Below are 20,192 nucleotides of genomic sequence, written 5' to 3'. Positions count from 1 at the left end.
TCAACTACTACTACACTGACCAGGTCACTGCTGCCCGTGTACCCCTGGAACCAATTTAAAATTGCCTACAGCCAGCCCAATTTTTTTATTTTAGGCCTTCGATGCCTGTCTGCGGTCCATTCTTTCAACTACTACTACACTGACCAGGTCACTGCTGCCCGTGTACCCCTGGAACCAATTTAAAATTGCCTACAGCCAGCCCAATTTTTTTATTTTAGGCCTTCGATGCCTGTCTGCGGTCCATTCTTTCAACTACTACTACACTGACCAGGTCACTGCTGCCCGTGTACCCCTGGAACCAATTTAAAATTGCCTACAGCCATGTGTTATTATTTTAGGCCTTCGATGCCTGTCTGCGGTCACTCCTTCCACTAGGCCTCCACTGACCACACCACTGCTGTCCGTGTACCCCTGGAACCAATTTAAAATTGCCTACAGCCATGTGTTATTATTTTAGGCCTTCGATGCCTGTCTGCGGTCACTCCTTCCACTAGACTTCCACTGACCAGACCACTGCTGCCCGTGTACCCCTGGAACCAATTTAAAAGTGCCTACAGCCAGCCCAAGTTTGTTATGTTAGGCCTTCGATGCCTGTCTGCGGTCCATTCTTTCAACTACTACTACACTGACCAGGTCACTGCTGCCCGTGTACCCCTGGAACCAATTTAAAATTGCCTACAGCCAGCCCAATTTTTTTATTTTAGGCCTTCGATGCCTGTCTGCGGTCCATTCTTTCAACTACTACTACACTGACCAGGTCACTGCTGCCCGTGTACCCCTGGAACCAATTTAAAATTGCCTACAGCCATGTGTTATTATTTTAGGCCTTCGATGCCTGTCTGCGGTCACTCCTTCCACTAGGCCTCCACTGACCACACCACTGCTGCCCGTGTACCCCTGGAACCAATTTAAAATTGCCTACAGCCATGTGTTATTATTTTAGGCCTTCGATGCCTGTCTGCGGTCACTCCTTCCACTAGGCCTCCACTGACCACACCACTGCTGCCCGTGTACCCCTGGAACCAATTTAAAATTGCCTACAGCCAGCCCAATTTTTTTATTTTAGGCCTTCGATGCCTGTCTGCGGTCCATTCTTTCAACTACTACTACACTGACCAGGTCACTGCTGCCCGTGTACCCCTGGAACCAATTTAAAATTGCCTACAGCCAGCCCAATTTTTTTATTTTAGGCCTTCGATGCCTGTCTGCGGTCCATTCTTTCAACTACTACTACACTGACCAGGTCACTGCTGCCCGTGTACCCCTGGAACCAATTTAAAAGTGCCTACAGCCAGCCCAAGTTTGTTATGTTAGGCCTTCGATGCCTGTCTGCGGTCCATTCTTTCAACTACTACTACACTGACCAGGTCACTGCTGCCCGTGTACCCCTGGAACCAATTTAAAATTGCCTACAGCCATGTGTTATTATTTTAGGCCTTCGATGCCTGTCTGCGGTCACTCCTTCCACTAGGCCTCCACTGACCACACCACTGCTGTCCGTGTACCCCTGGAACCAATTTAAAATTGCCTACAGCCATGTGTTATTATTTTAGGCCTTCGATGCCTGTCTGCGGTCACTCCTTCCACTAGGCCTCCACTGACCACACCACTGCTGTCCGTGTACCCCTGGAACCAATTTAAAATTGCCTACAGCCATGTGTTATTATTTTAGGCCTTCGATGCCTGTCTGCGGTCACTCCTTCCACTAGACTTCCACTGACCAGACCACTGCTGCCCGTGTACCCCTGGAACCAATTTAAAAGTGCCTACAGCCAGCCCAAGTTTGTTATGTTAGGCCTTCGATGCCTGTCTGCGGTCACTCCTTCCACTAGGCCTCCACTGACCACACCACTGCTGCCCGTGTACCCCTGGAACCAATTTAAAATTGCCTACAGCCAGCCCAATTTTTTTATTTTAGGCCTTCGATGCCTGTCTGCGGTCCATTCTTTCAACTACTACTACACTGACCAGGTCACTGCTGCCCGTGTACCCCTGGAACCAATTTAAAATTGCCTACAGCCAGCCCAATTTTTTTATTTTAGGCCTTCGATGCCTGTCTGCGGTCCATTCTTTCAACTACTACTACACTGACCAGGTCACTGCTGCCCGTGTACCCCTGGAACCAATTTAAAATTGCCTACAGCCATGTGTTATTATTTTAGGCCTTCGATGCCTGTCTGCGGTCACTCCTTCCACTAGGCCTCCACTGACCACACCACTGCTGTCCGTGTACCCCTGGAACCAATTTAAAATTGCCTACAGCCATGTGTTATTATTTTAGGCCTTCGATGCCTGTCTGCGGTCACTCCTTCCACTAGGCCTCCACTGACCACACCACTGCTGTCCGTGTACCCCTGGAACCAATTTAAAATTGCCTACAGCCATGTGTTATTATTTTAGGCCTTCGATGCCTGTCTGCGGTCCATTCTTTCAACTACTACTACACTGACCAGGGCACTGCTGGCCGTGTACCCCTGGAACCAATTTAAAATTGCCTACAGCCAGCCCAATTTTTTTATTTTAGGCCTTCGATGCCTGTCTGCGGTCCATTCTTTCAACTACTACTACACTGACCAGGTCACTGCTGCCCGTGTACCCCTGGAACCAATTTAAAATTGCCTACAGCCATGTGTTATTATTTTAGGCCTTCGATGCCTGTCTGCGGTCACTCCTTCCACTAGGCCTCCACTGACCACACCACTGCTGTCCGTGTACCCCTGGAACCAATTTAAAATTGCCTACAGCCATGTGTTATTATTTTAGGCCTTCGATGCCTGTCTGCGGTCACTCCTTCCACTAGGCCTCCACTGACCACACCACTGCTGTCCGTGTACCCCTGGAACCAATTTAAAATTGCCTACAGCCATGTGTTATTATTTTAGGCCTTCGATGCCTGTCTGCGGTCACTCCTTCCACTAGACTTCCACTGACCAGACCACTGCTGCCCGTGTACCCCTGGAACCAATTTAAAAGTGCCTACAGCCAGCCCAAGTTTGTTATGTTAGGCCTTCGATGCCTGTCTGCGGTCACTCCTTCCACTAGGCCTCCACTGACCACACCACTGCTGCCCGTGTACCCCTGGAACCAATTTAAAATTGCCTACAGCCAGCCCAATTTTTTTATTTTAGGCCTTCGATGCCTGTCTGCGGTCCATTCTTTCAACTACTACTACACTGACCAGGTCACTGCTGCCCGTGTACCCCTGGAACCAATTTAAAATTGCCTACAGCCAGCCCAATTTTTTTATTTTAGGCCTTCGATGCCTGTCTGCGGTCCATTCTTTCAACTACTACTACACTGACCAGGTCACTGCTGCCCGTGTACCCCTGGAACCAATTTAAAATTGCCTACAGCCATGTGTTATTATTTTAGGCCTTCGATGCCTGTCTGCGGTCACTCCTTCCACTAGGCCTCCACTGACCACACCACTGCTGTCCGTGTACCCCTGGAACCAATTTAAAATTGCCTACAGCCATGTGTTATTATTTTAGGCCTTCGATGCCTGTCTGCGGTCACTCCTTCCACTAGGCCTCCACTGACCACACCACTGCTGTCCGTGTACCCCTGGAACCAATTTAAAATTGCCTACAGCCATGTGTTATTATTTTAGGCCTTCGATGCCTGTCTGCGGTCCATTCTTTCAACTACTACTACACTGACCAGGGCACTGCTGGCCGTGTACCCCTGGAACCAACATCAGAAAATATAAAAATAAGTATTTTGCTTATAAAAAAGAAAATACTGGTGAGATATCAAATGCAGACATTTTAACATTAAAAACAAACACACAACTCTAATCTGGTACAGTACTAAAAATGGCCACCAGCTACAATTACTTTCTCCTGCAAGTAGTTAACTGAAAGTTTTTTTAAATTGAAAACACACATATGGCATCCACCGAGTGTTGTCCTGTCGCGTCTTCTTTATATTATTGCCGAGAAGATGCAAAATAATGAAAATAATAAAATCATTAATTACCAAAATAATAGAGAAAGTCAACACCACATTGCAAATAAACATTCATTCCAAATAAAGAAGCAGGGCGCGTCCGAGGGTGAGTATATACCTAATAAGAATATAATCACCCTCGGACGCGCAATGCTTATTTCCAACAGCCTTCCTTCCTAAGAATCAGCCCTTCCGTCGTGTAGAGAGACGTTGTGTTACACTCCAAGGTGTTCCCCAGGTTGCCTTTCCTGAGCTTCGATCTTCCGGCTCTCGTTTAGTAGTTCTTGGAAACTACTCTGCATTAGGCCTTCAAATTGGGTATGGGGTGTAGAGAGATGGTGTGTTCCACTCCAAGGTGTTCCCCAGGTTGCCTTTCCTGAGCTTCGATCTTCCGGCTCTCGTTTAGTAGTTGTTGGAAACTACGCTGCATTAGGCCTTCAAATTGGGTATGGGGTGTAGCGAGAGGGTGTGTTACACTCCAAGGTGTTCCCCAGGTTGCCTTTCCTGAGCTTCGATCTTCCGGCTCTCGTTTAGTAGTTCTTGGAAACTACACTGCATTAGGCCTTCAAATTGGGTATGGGGTGTAGAGAGAGGGTGTGTTACACTCTAAGGTGTTCCCCAGGTTTCCTTGCCATTGCTTCGGTCTTCCGACTCTCGTTTAGTAGTTGTAGAAAAGTACACTGCATTAGGCCATACAAAATGGGTATGGGGTGGAGAGAGATGGTGTGTTACACTCCAAGGTGTTCCCCAGGTTGCCTTTCCTGAGCTTCTATCTTCAGGCTCTCATTAAATTGTGGTTAAATGGAACAACTGCATTTGGCGTACTAGTTGGTTTGGGGCCTACTATCGGTGTCTGCCACTCCTTGCTGTTCTCCTCCACTGAACAAAGCTGTGCCGCCTGTTTACTACGGTTGCCAATTTTGAACTGCATTTCGACTACTTACTGATTTGGCCCTACTCTCTGTGTCAGCCTCTCATTCCAGTTGTCCTCCACTGCAATGCCCCCTGGTTATTCCTGTGTTACCAATTTTGAACTGCATTTAGCCCACTTTCTTCTTTGGGCCTATATCTGTGTTTCCACTTCATCGTGCCCATTGCCCAGCCAGTGATAGATGAGTCTGCTGGTACATTGACCCATAACGCAACATTCCCCGTGCACGCTACACAACAACATTGTGACCCTGCTGAAAGTCAGGTTGCTCTTCCCGCATACCATACCACCTTACACGGGGACAAAGAGGAAGGTGCAGATGAAAGTGCAGGTTCCTTCATCAGGTGGGGGGAGGAATACTAGTTGGCGACGTCACTGGCACAGGGCCTCTCATAGTACGCAAAAGTGTTGCTGCCGGTGGGAGGCGCCCCCGCCGTGCAAACACACCGCTGTACTTTGAGGGGCCCTGTGCCAGTGCCAATGCCAACGAGTGGGCCCCCCCTGCTTGCTCAGGTTCACAGCACTTGCAAAGTTGAAATACTTACCTCTCCCTGCTCCACTGCCGTGACGTGGTCCAGATTTCCTGGGCCCACTAATTACTTGAACCAGCCCTACCCCCCACAACTTTAGCCAAATGACCCCCAATTTCAAATGCCTTCCAATTATTATAAGGTAAATTACGCTTGACAAGCTTCATTAAGAAGAATGGATGGTTTTGACATTAAAATGGCCACTCTAGGTGTTTTCCTGGCCCCCACTCACTGCCGACTATGCTGCCCCATTGACTTGCATTGGGTTTCGTGTTTCGGTCGATCCCGACTTTACGTCATAATCGGCCGATTTCACTCGACCCGACTTTGGACATAGTCGGGTTTCGCAAAACCCGGCTCGACTCTAAAAAGGTCAAGGTCGCTCAACTCTAGCAAGCACCACACTACATATCAACTCCAGGCCTTTTATCTGCTTAATTGAGAATGACATAACGAATGGATTGCCCACACCTTGTCCATGAAATAGCCTTGCAGTCAATTGTCCAATTACTTTTGGTCCCTTTAAAAACAGGGTGGCACATGTTACGGAGCTGAAACTCCTAAACCCTTCATCCAATTTTAATGTGGATACCCTCAAATGAAAGCTGAAAGTCTGAACTTCAACTGCATCTGAATTGTTTTGTTTATAATTCATTGTGTTAATGTCTATAACCAAAATTAGAAAAATGTTGTCTTTGTCCAAATATATATGGACCTAACTGTATATACAGTCACCGCCAAAAGTATTGACACCCCTGCAATTCTATCAGATAATACTCATTTTCTTCCTGAAAATGATTGCAAACACAAATTATTTGGTATTATTATCTTCATTTGCTCTGACTGTCAGCGCCGGCCGTAAAGCAGAGCACAGCGGTGACGTCACCGCTGTGCTCTGCTTTGTGGCCGGCGCTGACACAGTCGGTGCGGGAAGCTGACGGCGAGGGACGTGACAGATACCGGAATGTAAGTATGTACTGTTTTTTTTTTTTACTTTTACAATGGTAACCAGGATAAATATCGGGTTACTAAGCGCGGCGCTGCACTTAGTAACCCGATGTTTACCCTGGTTACCCGGGGACTTCGGCATCGTTGAAGACGCTGGAGAGAGCTGTCTATGTGACAGCTCCCCAGCGACCACACAACGACTTACCAACGATCACAGCCAGGTCGTATCACTGGTCGTGATTGTTGGTAAGTCGTTTAGTGTAACAGTACCTTTACCTGTGGCACCTAACAGGTGTTGGCAATAATTAAATCACACTTGCAGCCAGTTGACATGGATTAAAGTTGACTCAACCTGTGTCCTTGTGTGTACCACATTAACCCCTTTCTGACATTAGATGTACTATCCCGTCGAGGTGGGGTGGGCCCCTATGACCACCGACGGGATAGTACGTCATATGCGATCGGCAGCGCTCACAGGGGGAGCGCCGCCGATCACGGCCGGGTGTCAGCTGCCTATCACAGCTGACATCCGGCACTATGTGCCAGGAGCGGTCACGGACCGCCCCCGGCACATTAACCCCCGGCACACCGCGATCAAAGATGATCGCGATGTGCCGGCGGTACAGGGAAGCATCGCGCAGGGATGTGATGTGATGTGATCGCGTTGCTGCGAGGGTCTCACCTCCCTCCCTGCTCCCTCCAGCCCCGGATCCAAGATGGCCGCGGATCCGGGTCCTGCAGGGAGGGAGGTGGCTTCACAGAGCCTGCTCAGAGCAGGCACTGTGAAGCCTGCAGTGCAGCATGTCAGATCGGTGATCTGACAGAGTGCTGTGCAAACTGTCAGATCACCGATCTGTGATGTCCCCACCTGGGACAAAATAAAAAAGTTTAAAAAAAAAATTCCAAATGTGTAAAAAAAAATAAAAAAAAATATTCCTAATGAAAAAAAAAAAATATTATTCCCATAAATACATTTCTTCATCTAAATAAAAAAAAAAACAATAAAAGTACACATATTTAGTATCGCCGCATCCGTAACGACCCGACCTATAAAACTGGCCCACTAGTTAACCCCTTCAGTAAACACCGTAAGAAAAAAAAAACGAAGCAAAAAACAACGCTTTATTATCATACCGCCGCACAAAAAGTGGAATAACACGCGATCAAAAAGACAGATATAAATAACCATGGTACCGCTGAAAACGTCATCTTGTCCCGCAAAAAACGAGCCATGATACAGCATCATCAGCAAAAAAATAAAAAAGTTATAGTCCTCAGAATAAAGCGATGCAAAAATAATTATTTTTTCTGTAAAATAGTTTTTATCGTATAAAAGCGCCAAAACATAAAAAAATGATATAAATGAGGTATCGCTGTGATCGTACTGACCCGAAGAATAAAACTGCTTTAGCAATTTTACCAAACGCGGAACGGTATAAACGCCTCCCCCAAAAGAAATTCATGAATAGCTGGTTTTTGGTCATTCTTCCTCACAAAAATCGGAATAAAAAGCGATCAAAAAATGTCTTGTGCCCGAAAATGTTACCAATAAAAACGTCAACTCGTCCCGCAAAAAACAAGACCTCACATGACTCTGTGAACCAAAATATGGAAAAATTATAGCTCTCAAAATGTGGTAACGCAAAAAATATTTTTTGCAATAAAAAGCGTCTTTCAGTGTGTGATGGCTGCCAATCATAAAAATCCGCTAAAAAACTTGCTATAAAAGTAAATCAAACCCCCCTTCATCACCCTCTTAGTTAGGGAAAAATTAAAAAAATGTATTTCCATTTTCCCATTAGGGCTAGGGTTAGGGCTAGGGTTAGGGCTAGGGTTAGGGCTATGGTTAGGGTTGGGGTTGGGGCTACAGTTAGGGTTGGGGTTTAGATTACATTTACAGTTGGGAATAGGGTTGGGATTAGGGTTAGGGGTGTGTCAGGGTTAGAGGTGTGGTTAGGGTTACCGTTGGAATTAGGGTTAGGGGTGTGTTTGGATTAGGGTTTCAGTTATAATTGGGGGGTTTCCACTGTTTAGGCACATCAGGGGCTCTCCAAACACGACATGGCGTCCGATCTCAATTCCAGCCAATTCTACGTTGAAAAAGTAAAACAGTGCTCCTTCCCTTCCGAGCTCTCCCGTGTGCCCAAACAGGGGTTTACCCCAACATATGGGGTATCAGCGTACTCAGGACAAATAGGACAACAACTTTTGGGGTCCAATTTCTAATGTTACCCTTGGGAAAATACAAAACTGGGGGCTAAAAAATAATTTTTGTGGGAAAAAAAAAGATTTTTTATTTTCACGGCTCTGCGTCATAAACTGTAGTGAAACACTTGGGGGTTCAAAGTTCTCACAACACATTTAGATGAGTTCCCTGGGGGGTCTAGTTTCCAATATGGGGTCACTTGTGGGGGGTTTCTACTGTTTAGGTACATTAGGGGCTCTGCAAACGCAATGTGACGCTGCAGACTATTCCATCTAAGTCTGCATTCCAAATGGCACTCCTTCCCTTCCAAGCCCTCCCATGCACCCAAACGGTGGTTCCCCCCATATATGGGGTATCAGCGTACTCAGGACAAATTGGACAACAACTTTTGGGGTTGAATTTCTCCTCCTACCCTCGGGAAAATACAAAACTGGGGGCTAAAATATAATTTTGGGGGGAAAGTTTTTTTTTTTTTAATTTTCACGGCTCTGCGTTACAAACTGTAGTGAAACACTTGGGGGTTCAAAGCTCTAACAACACATCTAGATAAGTTCCTTAGGGTGTCTAGTTTCCAAAATGGTGTCACTTGTGGGGGTTCCTACTGATTAGGTACATTAGGGGCTCTGCAAACGCAATGTGACACCTGCAGACCATTCCATCTAAGTCTGCATTCCAAATGGAGCTCCTTCCCTTGCGAGCCCTCCCATGCACCCAAACAGTGGTTCCCCCCGACTTATGGGGTATCAGCGCACTCAGGACAAATTGGACAACAAATTTTGGGGTCCAATTTCTCCTGTTACCCTCGCGAAAATACAAAACTGGGGGCTAAAAAATAATTTTTATGGGAAAAAATTTTTGTTTTATTTTTACGGCTCTGCATTATAAACTTCTGTGAAGCCCTTGGTGGGTCAAAGCGCTCACCACACATCTAGATAAGTTCCTGAGGGTGTCTAGTTTCCAAAATGGTGTCACTTGTGGGAGGTTTCTACTGTTTAGGTACATTAGGGGCTCTGCAAACGCAATGTGACACCTGCAGACCATTCCATCTAAGTCTGCATTCCAAATGGCGCTCCTTCCCTTCCGAGCCCTCCCATGCGCCCAAACAGTGGTTCCCCCCACATATTGTGTATAATCGCACTCAGGACAAATTGGGCAACAAATTTTGAGGGTCCAATTTCTCCTGTTACCCTCGGGAAAATACAAAACTGGGGGCTAAAAAAACATTTTTGTGGGAAAAAATTTTTGTTTTATTTTTACGGCTCTCCATTATAAACTTCTGTGAAGCCCTTGGTGGGTCAAAGCACTCAAAACACATCTAGATAAGTTCCTTAGGGGGTCTACTTTCCAAAATGGTGTCACTTGTGGGGGGTTTCAATGTTTAGGCACATCAGTGGCTCTCCAAACGCAACATGGCGTCCCATCTCAATTCCTGTCAATTTTGCATTGAAAAGTCAAACGGCGCTCCTTCCCTTCCGAGCTCTCCCATGCGCCCAAACAGTGGTTTACCCCCACATATGGGGTATCAGCGTACTCAGGACAAATTGTACAACAACTATTGGTGTCCAATTTCTTTTCTTACCCTTGGGAAAATAAAACATTGGGGGCGAAAAGATAATTTTTGTGAAAAAATATGATTTTTTATTTTTACGGTTCTGCATTATAAACTTCTGTGAAGCACTTGGTGGGTCAAAGTGCTCACCACACCTCTAGATAAGTTCCTTAGGGGGTCTACTTTCCAAAATGGTGTCACTTGTGGGGGGTTTCAATGTTTAGGCACATCAGTGGCTCTCCAAACGCAACATGGCGTCCCATCTCAATTCCTGTCAATTTTGCATTGAAAAGTCAAACGGCGCTCCTTCCCTTCCGAGCTCTCCCATGCGCCCAAACAGTGGTTTACCCCCACATATGGGGTATCAGCGTACTCAGGACAAATTGTACAACAACTTTTGGGGTCCATTTTCTCCTGTTACCCTTGGTAAAATAAAACAAATTGGAGCTTAAGTAAATTTTTTGTGAAAAAAGTTAAATGTTCATTTTTATTTAAACATTCCAAAAATTCCTGTGAAGCACCAGAAGGGTTAATGAACTTCTTGAATATGGTTTTGAGCAGTTTTTAGAATGGTGTCACAGTTGGGTATTTTCTATCATATAGACCCCTCGAAATGACTTCAAATGAGATGTGGTCCCGTAAAAAAATGATGTTGTAAAAATGAGAAATTGCTGGTCAACTTTAAACCCTTATAACTCCCTAACAACAAAAAAATTTTGGTTCCAAAATTGTGCTGATGTAAAGTAGACATGTGAGAAATGTTACTTATTACGGTAAGTATTTTGTGTGACATATCTCTGTGATTTAATTGCATAAAAATTCAAAGTTGGAAAATTGCGAAATGTTCATAATTTTCGCCAAATTTCCATTTTTTCACAAATAAACGCAGGTACTATCAAAGAATTTTTACCACTTTCATGAAGTACAATATGTCACGAGAAAACAATGTCAGAATCACTGGGATCCGTTGAAGCGTTCCAGAGTTATAACCTCATAAAGGGACAGTGGTCAGAATTGTAAAAATTGGCCCGGTCATTAACGTGCAAACCACCCTTGGGGGTAAAGGGGTTAAACATGGAGAAAAGAAAGAAGACCAAAGAACTGTCTGAGGACTTGAGAAAACAAATTGTGAGGAAGCATGAGCAATCTCAAGGCTACAAGTCCATCTTCAAAGACCTGAATGTTCCTGTGTCTACCGTGCGCAGTGTCATCAAGAAGTTTAAAGCCCATGGCACTGTGGCTAACTTACCAAGATGTGGATGGAAAAGAAAAATTGACAAGAAATTTCAACGCAATATTGTGCGGATGTTGGATAAAGAACCTCGACTAACATCCAAACAAGTTCAAGCTGCCCTGCAGGCCGAGGGTAAAGCAGTGTCAACCCGTACTATCCGTCGGCATCTGAATGAAAAGGGACTGTATGGTAGAAGACCCAGGAAGACCCCACTTCTTACCCTGAGACATAAAAAAGCCAGGCTGGAGTTTGCCAAAACTTACCTGAGAAAGCCTAAAATGTTTTGGAAGAATGTTCTTTGGTCAGATGAGACAAAAGTAGAGCTTTTTGGGGAAAGGTATCAACATAGAGTTTACAGGAGAAAAAAAGAGGCATTCAAAGAAAAGAACACGGTCCCTACAGTCAAACATGGCGGAGGTTCCCTGATGTTTTGGGGTTGCTTTGCTGCCTCTGGCACTGGACTGCTTGACCGTGTGCATGGCATTATGAAGTCTGAAGACTACCAACAAATTTTGCAGCATAATGTAGGGCCCAGTGTGAGAAAGCTGGGTCTCCCTCAGCGGTCATGGGTCTTCCAGCAGGACAATGACCCAAGCCACACTTCAAAAAGCACTACAAAATGGTTTGAGAGAAAGCACTAGAGACTTCTAAGGTGGCCAGCAATGAGTCCAGACCTGAATCCCATAGAACCCCTGTGGAGAGATCTAACAATGGCTGTTTGGAGAATGCACCCTTCAAATATCAGGGACCTGGAGCAGTTTGCCAAAGAAGAATGGTCTAAAATTCCAGCAGAGCATTGTAAGAAACTCATTGATGGTTACCGGAAGCGGTTGGTCGCAGTTATTTTGGCTAAAGGTTGTGCAACCAAGTATTAGGCTGAGGGTGCCAATACTTTTGTCTGGCCCATTTTTGGAGTTTTGTGTGAAATGATCAATGTTTTGCTTTTTGCTTTATTCTCTTTTTTTTATTTAAGACAGATTAAATGAAGATAATAATACCAAATAATTTGTGTTTTCAATCATTTTCAGGAAGAAAATGAATATTATCTGACAGAATTGCAGGGGTGTCAATACCTTTGGCCATGACTGTATTTCCACTAAGTACGACAGCATTTACATTTGCGTGTTTACAAGAAATCGTTATGTTTTATCAAGGGAATAATGTCATGGAGGACTACATGGACATCTGTATGTCTCACCCTATACTTCTGTACATTATAACTCCTTTTACAATGTCCATGTGAGACAGCCTGTCACAACTTTGTTGTCTGGAAACCCGGGGCCAGGGACTCCTTCCCTGTCCCTAACGCTAGGGGTACCCTAACTATCCTTGCTCCCCTGATTACTTCTGATGGTGAAGATGTGGCCCATGTATCTTGCTGAACTCCTGAATCAGTCCCATATCTGTCCCATCCAGGGAAGTGGGGAGTAATAGTATATGTATTGTGATGCAATGACCCCTGTTACAGCTGGAGGCGCTGTGTGTGCTCTTCAGGATGCGCATAGAGGCGTATCTGTGGTTGTAATGGTGATAATGATATAGTGACCGGCAGGATTGTAAATGGCCGGTATTTGTCGCAGAGGGAGTCTGCGTTGTAAGCCTGAAGTAATGTTATTGTTCTGGGACCGGTAGTCCTACAAGTGTTTGTATAGTTGTGAAGGGAGGCTTACTGGGCTAGTTTGAGAGCTGGGTGGGTTGAACTAGCCACACACACCTCCCATCTATGGGAGTGGTTACAACTACATAATGTGACCATGGTGTGGTCACATGGTCGGTAGTGGTCTGCAATGGTCTCTGTCATAGAGATTGTGTAGATCCTGGACGGCTTGTATGTTGGGAGGTCCTGAGTGTGGACTGGATCCCCGAACAGCGCACTGAGAGGCCGTGGATCTGGAAGACTGGTGTGGAGATCCTGGGAGTAGGATCGGATCCCTGAACAGCGAACTGAGAGACTTGTGTGTTGGACGATCCTAGGTGGGGATGGACGTCCTGAACAGCACACGCAGTGGCCTGTTTTAGAAGTCCTGGGGGTAGGACTTCCTGAAGAGCACATGGAGAGGCGTGGATGCAGAGACTGCAACGGCACTGCACTGGTGGAGCTACAGCTGTCTGAGGATCTGGACTGTCAGGTGGCATAGTGAGCAAGGCATTGTCCGGGATGGTAAACCCAGGTCGGCAGCTTCTCTGAGAGAGAGGACTGACAGGAGTCAGCGTGTGGAGCAGGAGCTCCCGGAAGGTAACCCAGAGTATGGGGAACTGTGTGCACTGACGGGGTCAGTAATGAACTGTGTGGTCTCCCACGATAATTGGACGAAATGAGGTCCATCGTGTTTAGAGACTGCGAACCAATGTCCTGTGCGCTATATGAGTGGAGAGATTGATACGGCGTACGGACACCCCCAGGAACCAGTCAAGGAGGGCTGGTGGGTGTAGTGTCTGAACTGTGCATCAAAGCCATATATGAAGTATCTAAGATAAAGTTGCAACTTCATGTCATCTGTTGGTACCTATTGTGTTCCATGAAGTGTAATGGACTGTGCGTGATCCGGTTTATGATGCCATAATAAACCGCATGGACTGTTTTTGTGAGAAAAACGTGCCTGTGTGACTGAATCCCGTTGCTAAGCAAGTGTCCCCCAACACATGCGCTAAGCGCTATCTCACAGTATACACAAACCAGACTAACAAGGGAGGGCATACAGGGATAAATAAAAATACCAAACGTACAGTGGGTACGGAAAGTATTCAGACCCCTTTAAATTTTTCAGTCTTTGTTTCATTGCAGCCATTTGGTAAATTCAAAAAAGTTCATTTTTTTCATTAATGTACACTGCACCCCATCTTGACTGAAATAAAACAGAAATGTAGAAATTTTTGCAAATTTAATGAAAAAGAAAAACTGAAATAACACATGGCCATAAGTATTCAGACCCTTTGCTCAGTATTGAGTAGAAGCACCTTTTGAGCTAGTACAGCCATGAGTTTTCTTGGGAATGATACAACAAGTTTTCACACTTGGATTTGGGGATCCTCTGCCATTCTTCCTTGCACATCCTCTCCAGTTCCATCAGGTTGGGTGCTAAACGTTGGTGGGCAGCCATTTTCAGGTCTCTCCAGAGATGCGGGGTTTAAGTCAAGGCTCTGGCTGGGCCAGTCAAGAATGGTCACAAGTTGTTCTGAAGCCACTCCTTTATTATTCTAGCTGTGTGCAATGAAATGAAGAGTGAAAATGTAAAGGGGTATGAATACTTTCTGTGCCCACTGTACAAATGTGCACTCGCAGACAACAGAAAAGAACACCGTAGGAAAAAATAGGAAAACCAAATAGGAGTGGATGAGGATTTTGCACATAGCCAAAAACACCAAGCAACAGTCACAGTTCAACAGTCTAAACACATTTACTAACAACAGACATCTCCACCCCAGTCAGTATAAGACTAACACTGGCAATCTAGATTGCCAGAGGGAAGTATACAGTTAAGGCCAGAAATATTTGGACAGTGACACAATTTTCGCGAGTTGGGCTCTGCATGCCACCACATTGGATTTGAAATGAAACCTCTACAACAGAATTCAAGTGCAGATTGTAACGTTTAATTTGAAGGGTTGAACAAAAATATCTGATAGAAAATGTAGGAATTGTACACATTTCTTTACAAACACTCCACATTTTAGGAGGTCAAAAGTAATTGGACAAATAAACATAACCCAAACAAAATATTTTTATTTTCAATATTTTGTTGCAAATCCTTTGGAGGCAATCACTGCCTTAAGTCTGGAACCCATGGACATCACCAAACGCTGGGTTTCCTCCTTCTTAATGCTTTGCCAGGCCTTTACAGCTGCAGCCTTCAGGTCTTGCTTGTTTGTGGGTCTTTCCGTCTTAAGTCTGGATTTGAGCAAGTGAAATGCATGCTCAATTGGGTTTAGATCTGGAGATTGACTTGGCCATTGCAGAATGTTCCACTTTTTGGCACTCATGAACTCCTGGGTAGCTTTGGATGTATGCTTGGGGTCATTGTCCATCTGTACTATGAAGCGCCGTCCAATCAACTTTGCAGCATTTGGCTGAATCTGGCCTGAAAGTATATCCCGGTACACTTCAGAATTCATCCGGCTACTCTTGTCTGCTCTTATGTCATCAATAAACACAAGTGACCCAGTGCCATTGAAAGCCATGCATGCCCATGCCATCACGTTGCCTCCACCATGTTTTACAGAGGATGTGGTGTGCCTTGGATCATGTGCCGTTCCCTTTCTTCTCCAAACTTTTTTCTTCCCATCATTCTGGTACAGGTTGATCTTTGTCTCATCTGTCCATAGAATACTTTTCCAGAACTGAGCTGGCTTCTTGAGGTGTTTTTCTGCAAATTTAACTCTGGCCTGTCTATTTTTGGTATTGATGAATGGTTTGCATCTAGATGTGAACCCTTTGTATTTACTGTCATGGAGTCTTCTCTTTACTATTGACTTAGAGACAGATACACCTACTTCACTGAGAGTGTTCTGGACTTCAGTTGATGTTGTGAACGGGTTCTTCTTCACCAAATTAAGTATGCGGCGATCATCCACCACTGTTTTCATCCGTGGACGCCCAGGCCTTTTTGAGTTCCCAAGCTCACCAGTCAATTCCTTTTTTCTCAGAATGTACCCAACTGTTGATTTTGCTACTCCAAGCATGTCTGCTATCTCTCTGATGGATTTTTTCTTTTTTTTCAGCCTCAGGATGTTCTGCTTCACCTCAATTGAGAGTTCCTTTGACCGCATGTTGTCTGCTCACAGCAACAGCTTCCAAATGCAAAACCACACACCTGGAATCCACCCCTGACCTTTTAACTACTTCATTGATTACAGGTTAACGAGGGAGACGCCTTCAGAGTTAATTGCAGCCCTTAGAGTCCATTGTCCAATTACTTTTGGTCCCTTGAAAAAGAGGACGCTATGCATTACAGAGCTATGATTCCTAAACCCTTTCTCCGATTTGGATGTGGAAACTATCATATTGCAGCTGGGAGTGTGCACTTTCAGCCCATATTATATATATAATTGTATTTCTGAACATGTTTTTGTAAACAGCTAAAATAACAAAACTTGTGTCACTGTCCAAATATTTCTGGCCCTAACTGTATATAGGGGAGTGGAGTGGCCAATACTGAACAGCTGAGATCATTCAAGAAAGGAAAACTTCAGAGACTCTTAGACTATGTGCACACGGAGCATTTTTTATGCCTTTTCGCAGTGTTTTTACCACGTGGAAATGGGCCAAAAACCCTATGGAATTCTTATACAAGATAATTCACTGACAACCCTGAAGTGTTGTGCACATGTTCAGTAAATTTCCTTTGAGTATTTGCAGTGCGTTTTTTTCTGCATCATGTCAATTCTTTGTGCGGATTTTAAGCGTTTTCCACACATTGACTTCAATTGAGTCAGTCAAATCTGCAGCAAAAACACAGGTGTAATTATGCTTATAGATTTGCTGAGTTTTTGTTTGCATTTTTACCAGCTTCCTAAGGTGTTTTCCACACTGTCATCTGTGTGACAGTGTGGGAAACACCTGTTCGCCGGTACTGATCGGCGATAATGTTCCCGATGGTAAGATTGCTACTGCCGCCAGAGCGCTGTGGGGTCATGCTGTCAGATGTCAGCGTGACACTGCAGCTGTAACTGTTACTCGCATCGGTGACCCGCAGTAAAAAGCATACCGCAGGTCAGCAGACGTAGGCTGATGAGACTACTCCTCTCATCAGCGTATGTCTGCTGTCACTGATAACAGTGATGGCAGCAGTCGCTGATGGGTGAAGTAGTCTCTCTTCAGCCAGTGCCTGTTCTCACACTTAAAAAAACAAACATGTAACATAATTACATACATATTCAAATAAGAAACAAATACTCACCTAACACTAAATCCCTGATGTCCTGTTCTCCTAGAAAAAATGTAAAATAAAAAAAACAACATATACTCACCTTAATATCCAATCCCCGATGCCCATGGCCCCAATAAAAAATCAAAATCCATGGGAGACTAGAAGCTACCACAACCCAATCGGCTCTGCTACATTGAGGCGATGATCAGATCCTCTATATAGTAGAATTAGTTGCTATGAATGCCGACCACCAGGCGGTGCTCACAGCAAGCCGGCAGTGACAACCACAGTGGTCTCCAGGCGACCTCTGGTTGTCATGCTAACGAACCGGTGACCCGCGATCACATGACGGGGGTCACCGGTGGGTGGATGTCCAGCCTGAGATAGCGTGAGATAAATGCCGCTGTCATCATTTGACAGTGGCATTTAACGGGTTAATACCGCGGGTGGATTGCGATTCCACCCGTGGCTGTTCCAGGCACATGTCAGCTGTTCAAAACATTCTCTATGCGTAGGCCAAAAAGAGGGGAGTCTTTTGTACAGGTCTAATGTTAGGGCAAGGACCCATCTTGTCGGATACGTAATTTAGGGTAAGGAACTATCCGAATGAGATTACCTTGTTGGGTCGGTCAGTTAGCACAATTTGATAAAGCATAGGGACAGAATTTATCCACTTAGAAGAACTTTTTGTAAGCTTTGGCCATAGTTCTGTAGATCAGCCATACACTCTACGTTCCCTTTTACAGTGGGGCAAAAAAGTATTTAGTCAGTCAGCAATAGTGAAAGTTCCACCACTTAAAAAGATGAGAGGCGTCTGTAATTTACATCATAGGTAGACCTCAACTATGGGAGACAAACTGAGAAAAAAAAATCCAGAAAATCAAATTGTCTGTTTTTTTAACATTTTATTTGCATATTATGGTGGAAAATAAGTATTTGGTCAGAAACAAACAATCAAGATTTCTGGCTCTCACAGACCTGTAACTTCTTCTTTAAGAGTCTCCTCTTTCCTCCACTCATTACCTGTAGTAATGGCACCTGTTTAAACTTGTTATCAGTATAAAAAGACACCTGTGCACACCCTCAAACAGTCTGACTCCAAACTCCACTATGGTGAAGACCAAAGAGCTGTCAAAGGACACCAGAAACAAAATTGTAGCCCTGCACCAGGCTGGAAAGACTGAATCTGCAATAGCCAACCAGCTTGGAGTGAAGAAATCAACAGTGGGAGCAATAATTAGAAAATGGAAGACATACAAGACCACTGATAATCTCCCTCGATCTGGGGCTCCACGCAAAATCCCACCCCGTGGGGTCAGAATGATCACAAGAACGGTGAGCAAAAATCCCAGAACCACGCGGGGGGACCTAGTGAATGAACTGCAGAGAGCTGGGACCAATGTAACAAGGCTTACCATAAGTAACACACTACACCACCATGGACTCAGATCCTGCAGTGCCAGACGTGTCCCACTGCTTAAGCCAGTACATGTCCGGGCCCGTCTGAAGTTTGCTAGAGAGCATTTGGATGATCCAGAGGAGTTTTGGGAGAATGTCCTATGGTCTGATGAAACCAAACTGGAACTGTTTGGTAGAAACACAACTTGTCGTGTTTGGAAGAAAAAGAATACTGAGTTGCATCCATCAAACACCATACCTACTGTAAAGCATGGTGGTGGAAACATCATGCTTTGGGGCTGTTTCTCTGCAAATGGGCCAGGACGACTGATTCGGGTACATGAAAGAATGAATGGGGCCATGTATCGTGAGATTTTGAGTGCAAACCTCCTTCCATCAGCAAGGGCATTGAAGATGAAACGTGGCTGGGTCTTTCAACATGACAATGATCCAAAGCACACCGCCAGGGCAATGAAGGAGTGGCTTCGTAAGAAGCATTTTAAGGTCCTGGAGTGGCCTAGCCAGTCTCCAGATCTCAACCCTATAGAAAACATTTGGAGGGAGTTGAAAGTCCGTGTTGCCAAGCGAAAAGCCAAAAACATCACTGCTCTAGAGGAGATCTGCATGGAGGAATGGGCCAACATACCAACAACAGTGTGTGGCAACCTTGTGAAGACTTACAGAAAACGTTTGACCTCTGTCATTGCCAACAAAGGATATATTACAAAGTATTAAGATTAAATTTTGTTTCTGACCAAATACTTATTTTCCACCATAATATGCAAATAAAATGTTAAAAAAACAGACAATGTGATTTTCTGGATTTTTTTTTCTCAGTTTGTCTCCCATAGTTGAGGTCTACCTATGATGTAAATTACAGACGCCTCTCATCTTTTTAAGTGGTGGAACTTGCACTATTGCTGACTGACTAAATACTTTTTTGCCCCACTGTATATGAACAGATAAACCAAGATGAAATGGACTGGCTTGGCTAAATCAAAAAGGTATTGTCTCTTACACACCCCAGAAACAAGAGAATGCAGTGTACAATAATTGTAAGAGCGATCGTACATATAACACGCACAAAACAGTCATTATCGTATATTATAACAATTGAATGCAGAAAGATGATTAAAAACCTCAAAGCAAGATTGGGAATATAGACATAAAAGTGCATGGATGTCACGTGTGTGTGTGTGTGTGTGTGTGTATATACACACACACATACACATACAGCGAGTGAAATAGGTATTGAACGCATCACCAATTTCCTAAGTAAATATTTTTCTAAAGGTCCTTGTGACAGGGACACTGGGACAGTGTATGAGGGGAGATATGTGTCACTGCGAATAATGGGGTCAGTGATGTGAAACCAGGAGTTGCTTCATCCAGCACCCTACATGTTGAGAGGGTTAAACTAAAGTTACTTACATCGGCTGGTTTTAGGTAGGGACTCATAGGGTGGGTGGGCAGGTGCTCACCATATCTCCTGCTTGTTAATACCTGCTTGTGTACTGACAGGACCTGCAATGATGTCACAGTCAAGTGATCATCACATGGTTAGGTTAAATAGCTGGACAT

The 20,192-nt window shown here is 44.7% G+C and overlaps 1 protein-coding gene across 1 annotated transcript in view; it reads left to right on the top strand.

The window, feature by feature from the left end:
* Positions 1–12,056: 12,056 nt before the first annotated feature.
* CLTRN (collectrin, amino acid transport regulator) overlaps positions 12,057–20,192 on the top strand; it is a 195,759-nt gene continuing 187,623 nt past the window's right edge. Inside the window, exon 1 of the mRNA XM_069759737.1 lies at positions 12,057–12,144. Coding sequence (XP_069615838.1) covers positions 12,057–12,144 — 88 coding nt within the window. The remainder of the gene's footprint in view (positions 12,145–20,192) is intronic.

This window comes from Ranitomeya imitator, chromosome 3, assembly GCF_032444005.1.
Source record: "Ranitomeya imitator isolate aRanImi1 chromosome 3, aRanImi1.pri, whole genome shotgun sequence".
Lineage (NCBI taxonomy): Eukaryota > Metazoa > Chordata > Amphibia > Anura > Dendrobatidae > Ranitomeya > Ranitomeya imitator.
The sequence above is the reverse complement of the archived record's forward strand: the minus strand, read 5'-3'. Positions and strand labels throughout refer to the sequence as shown.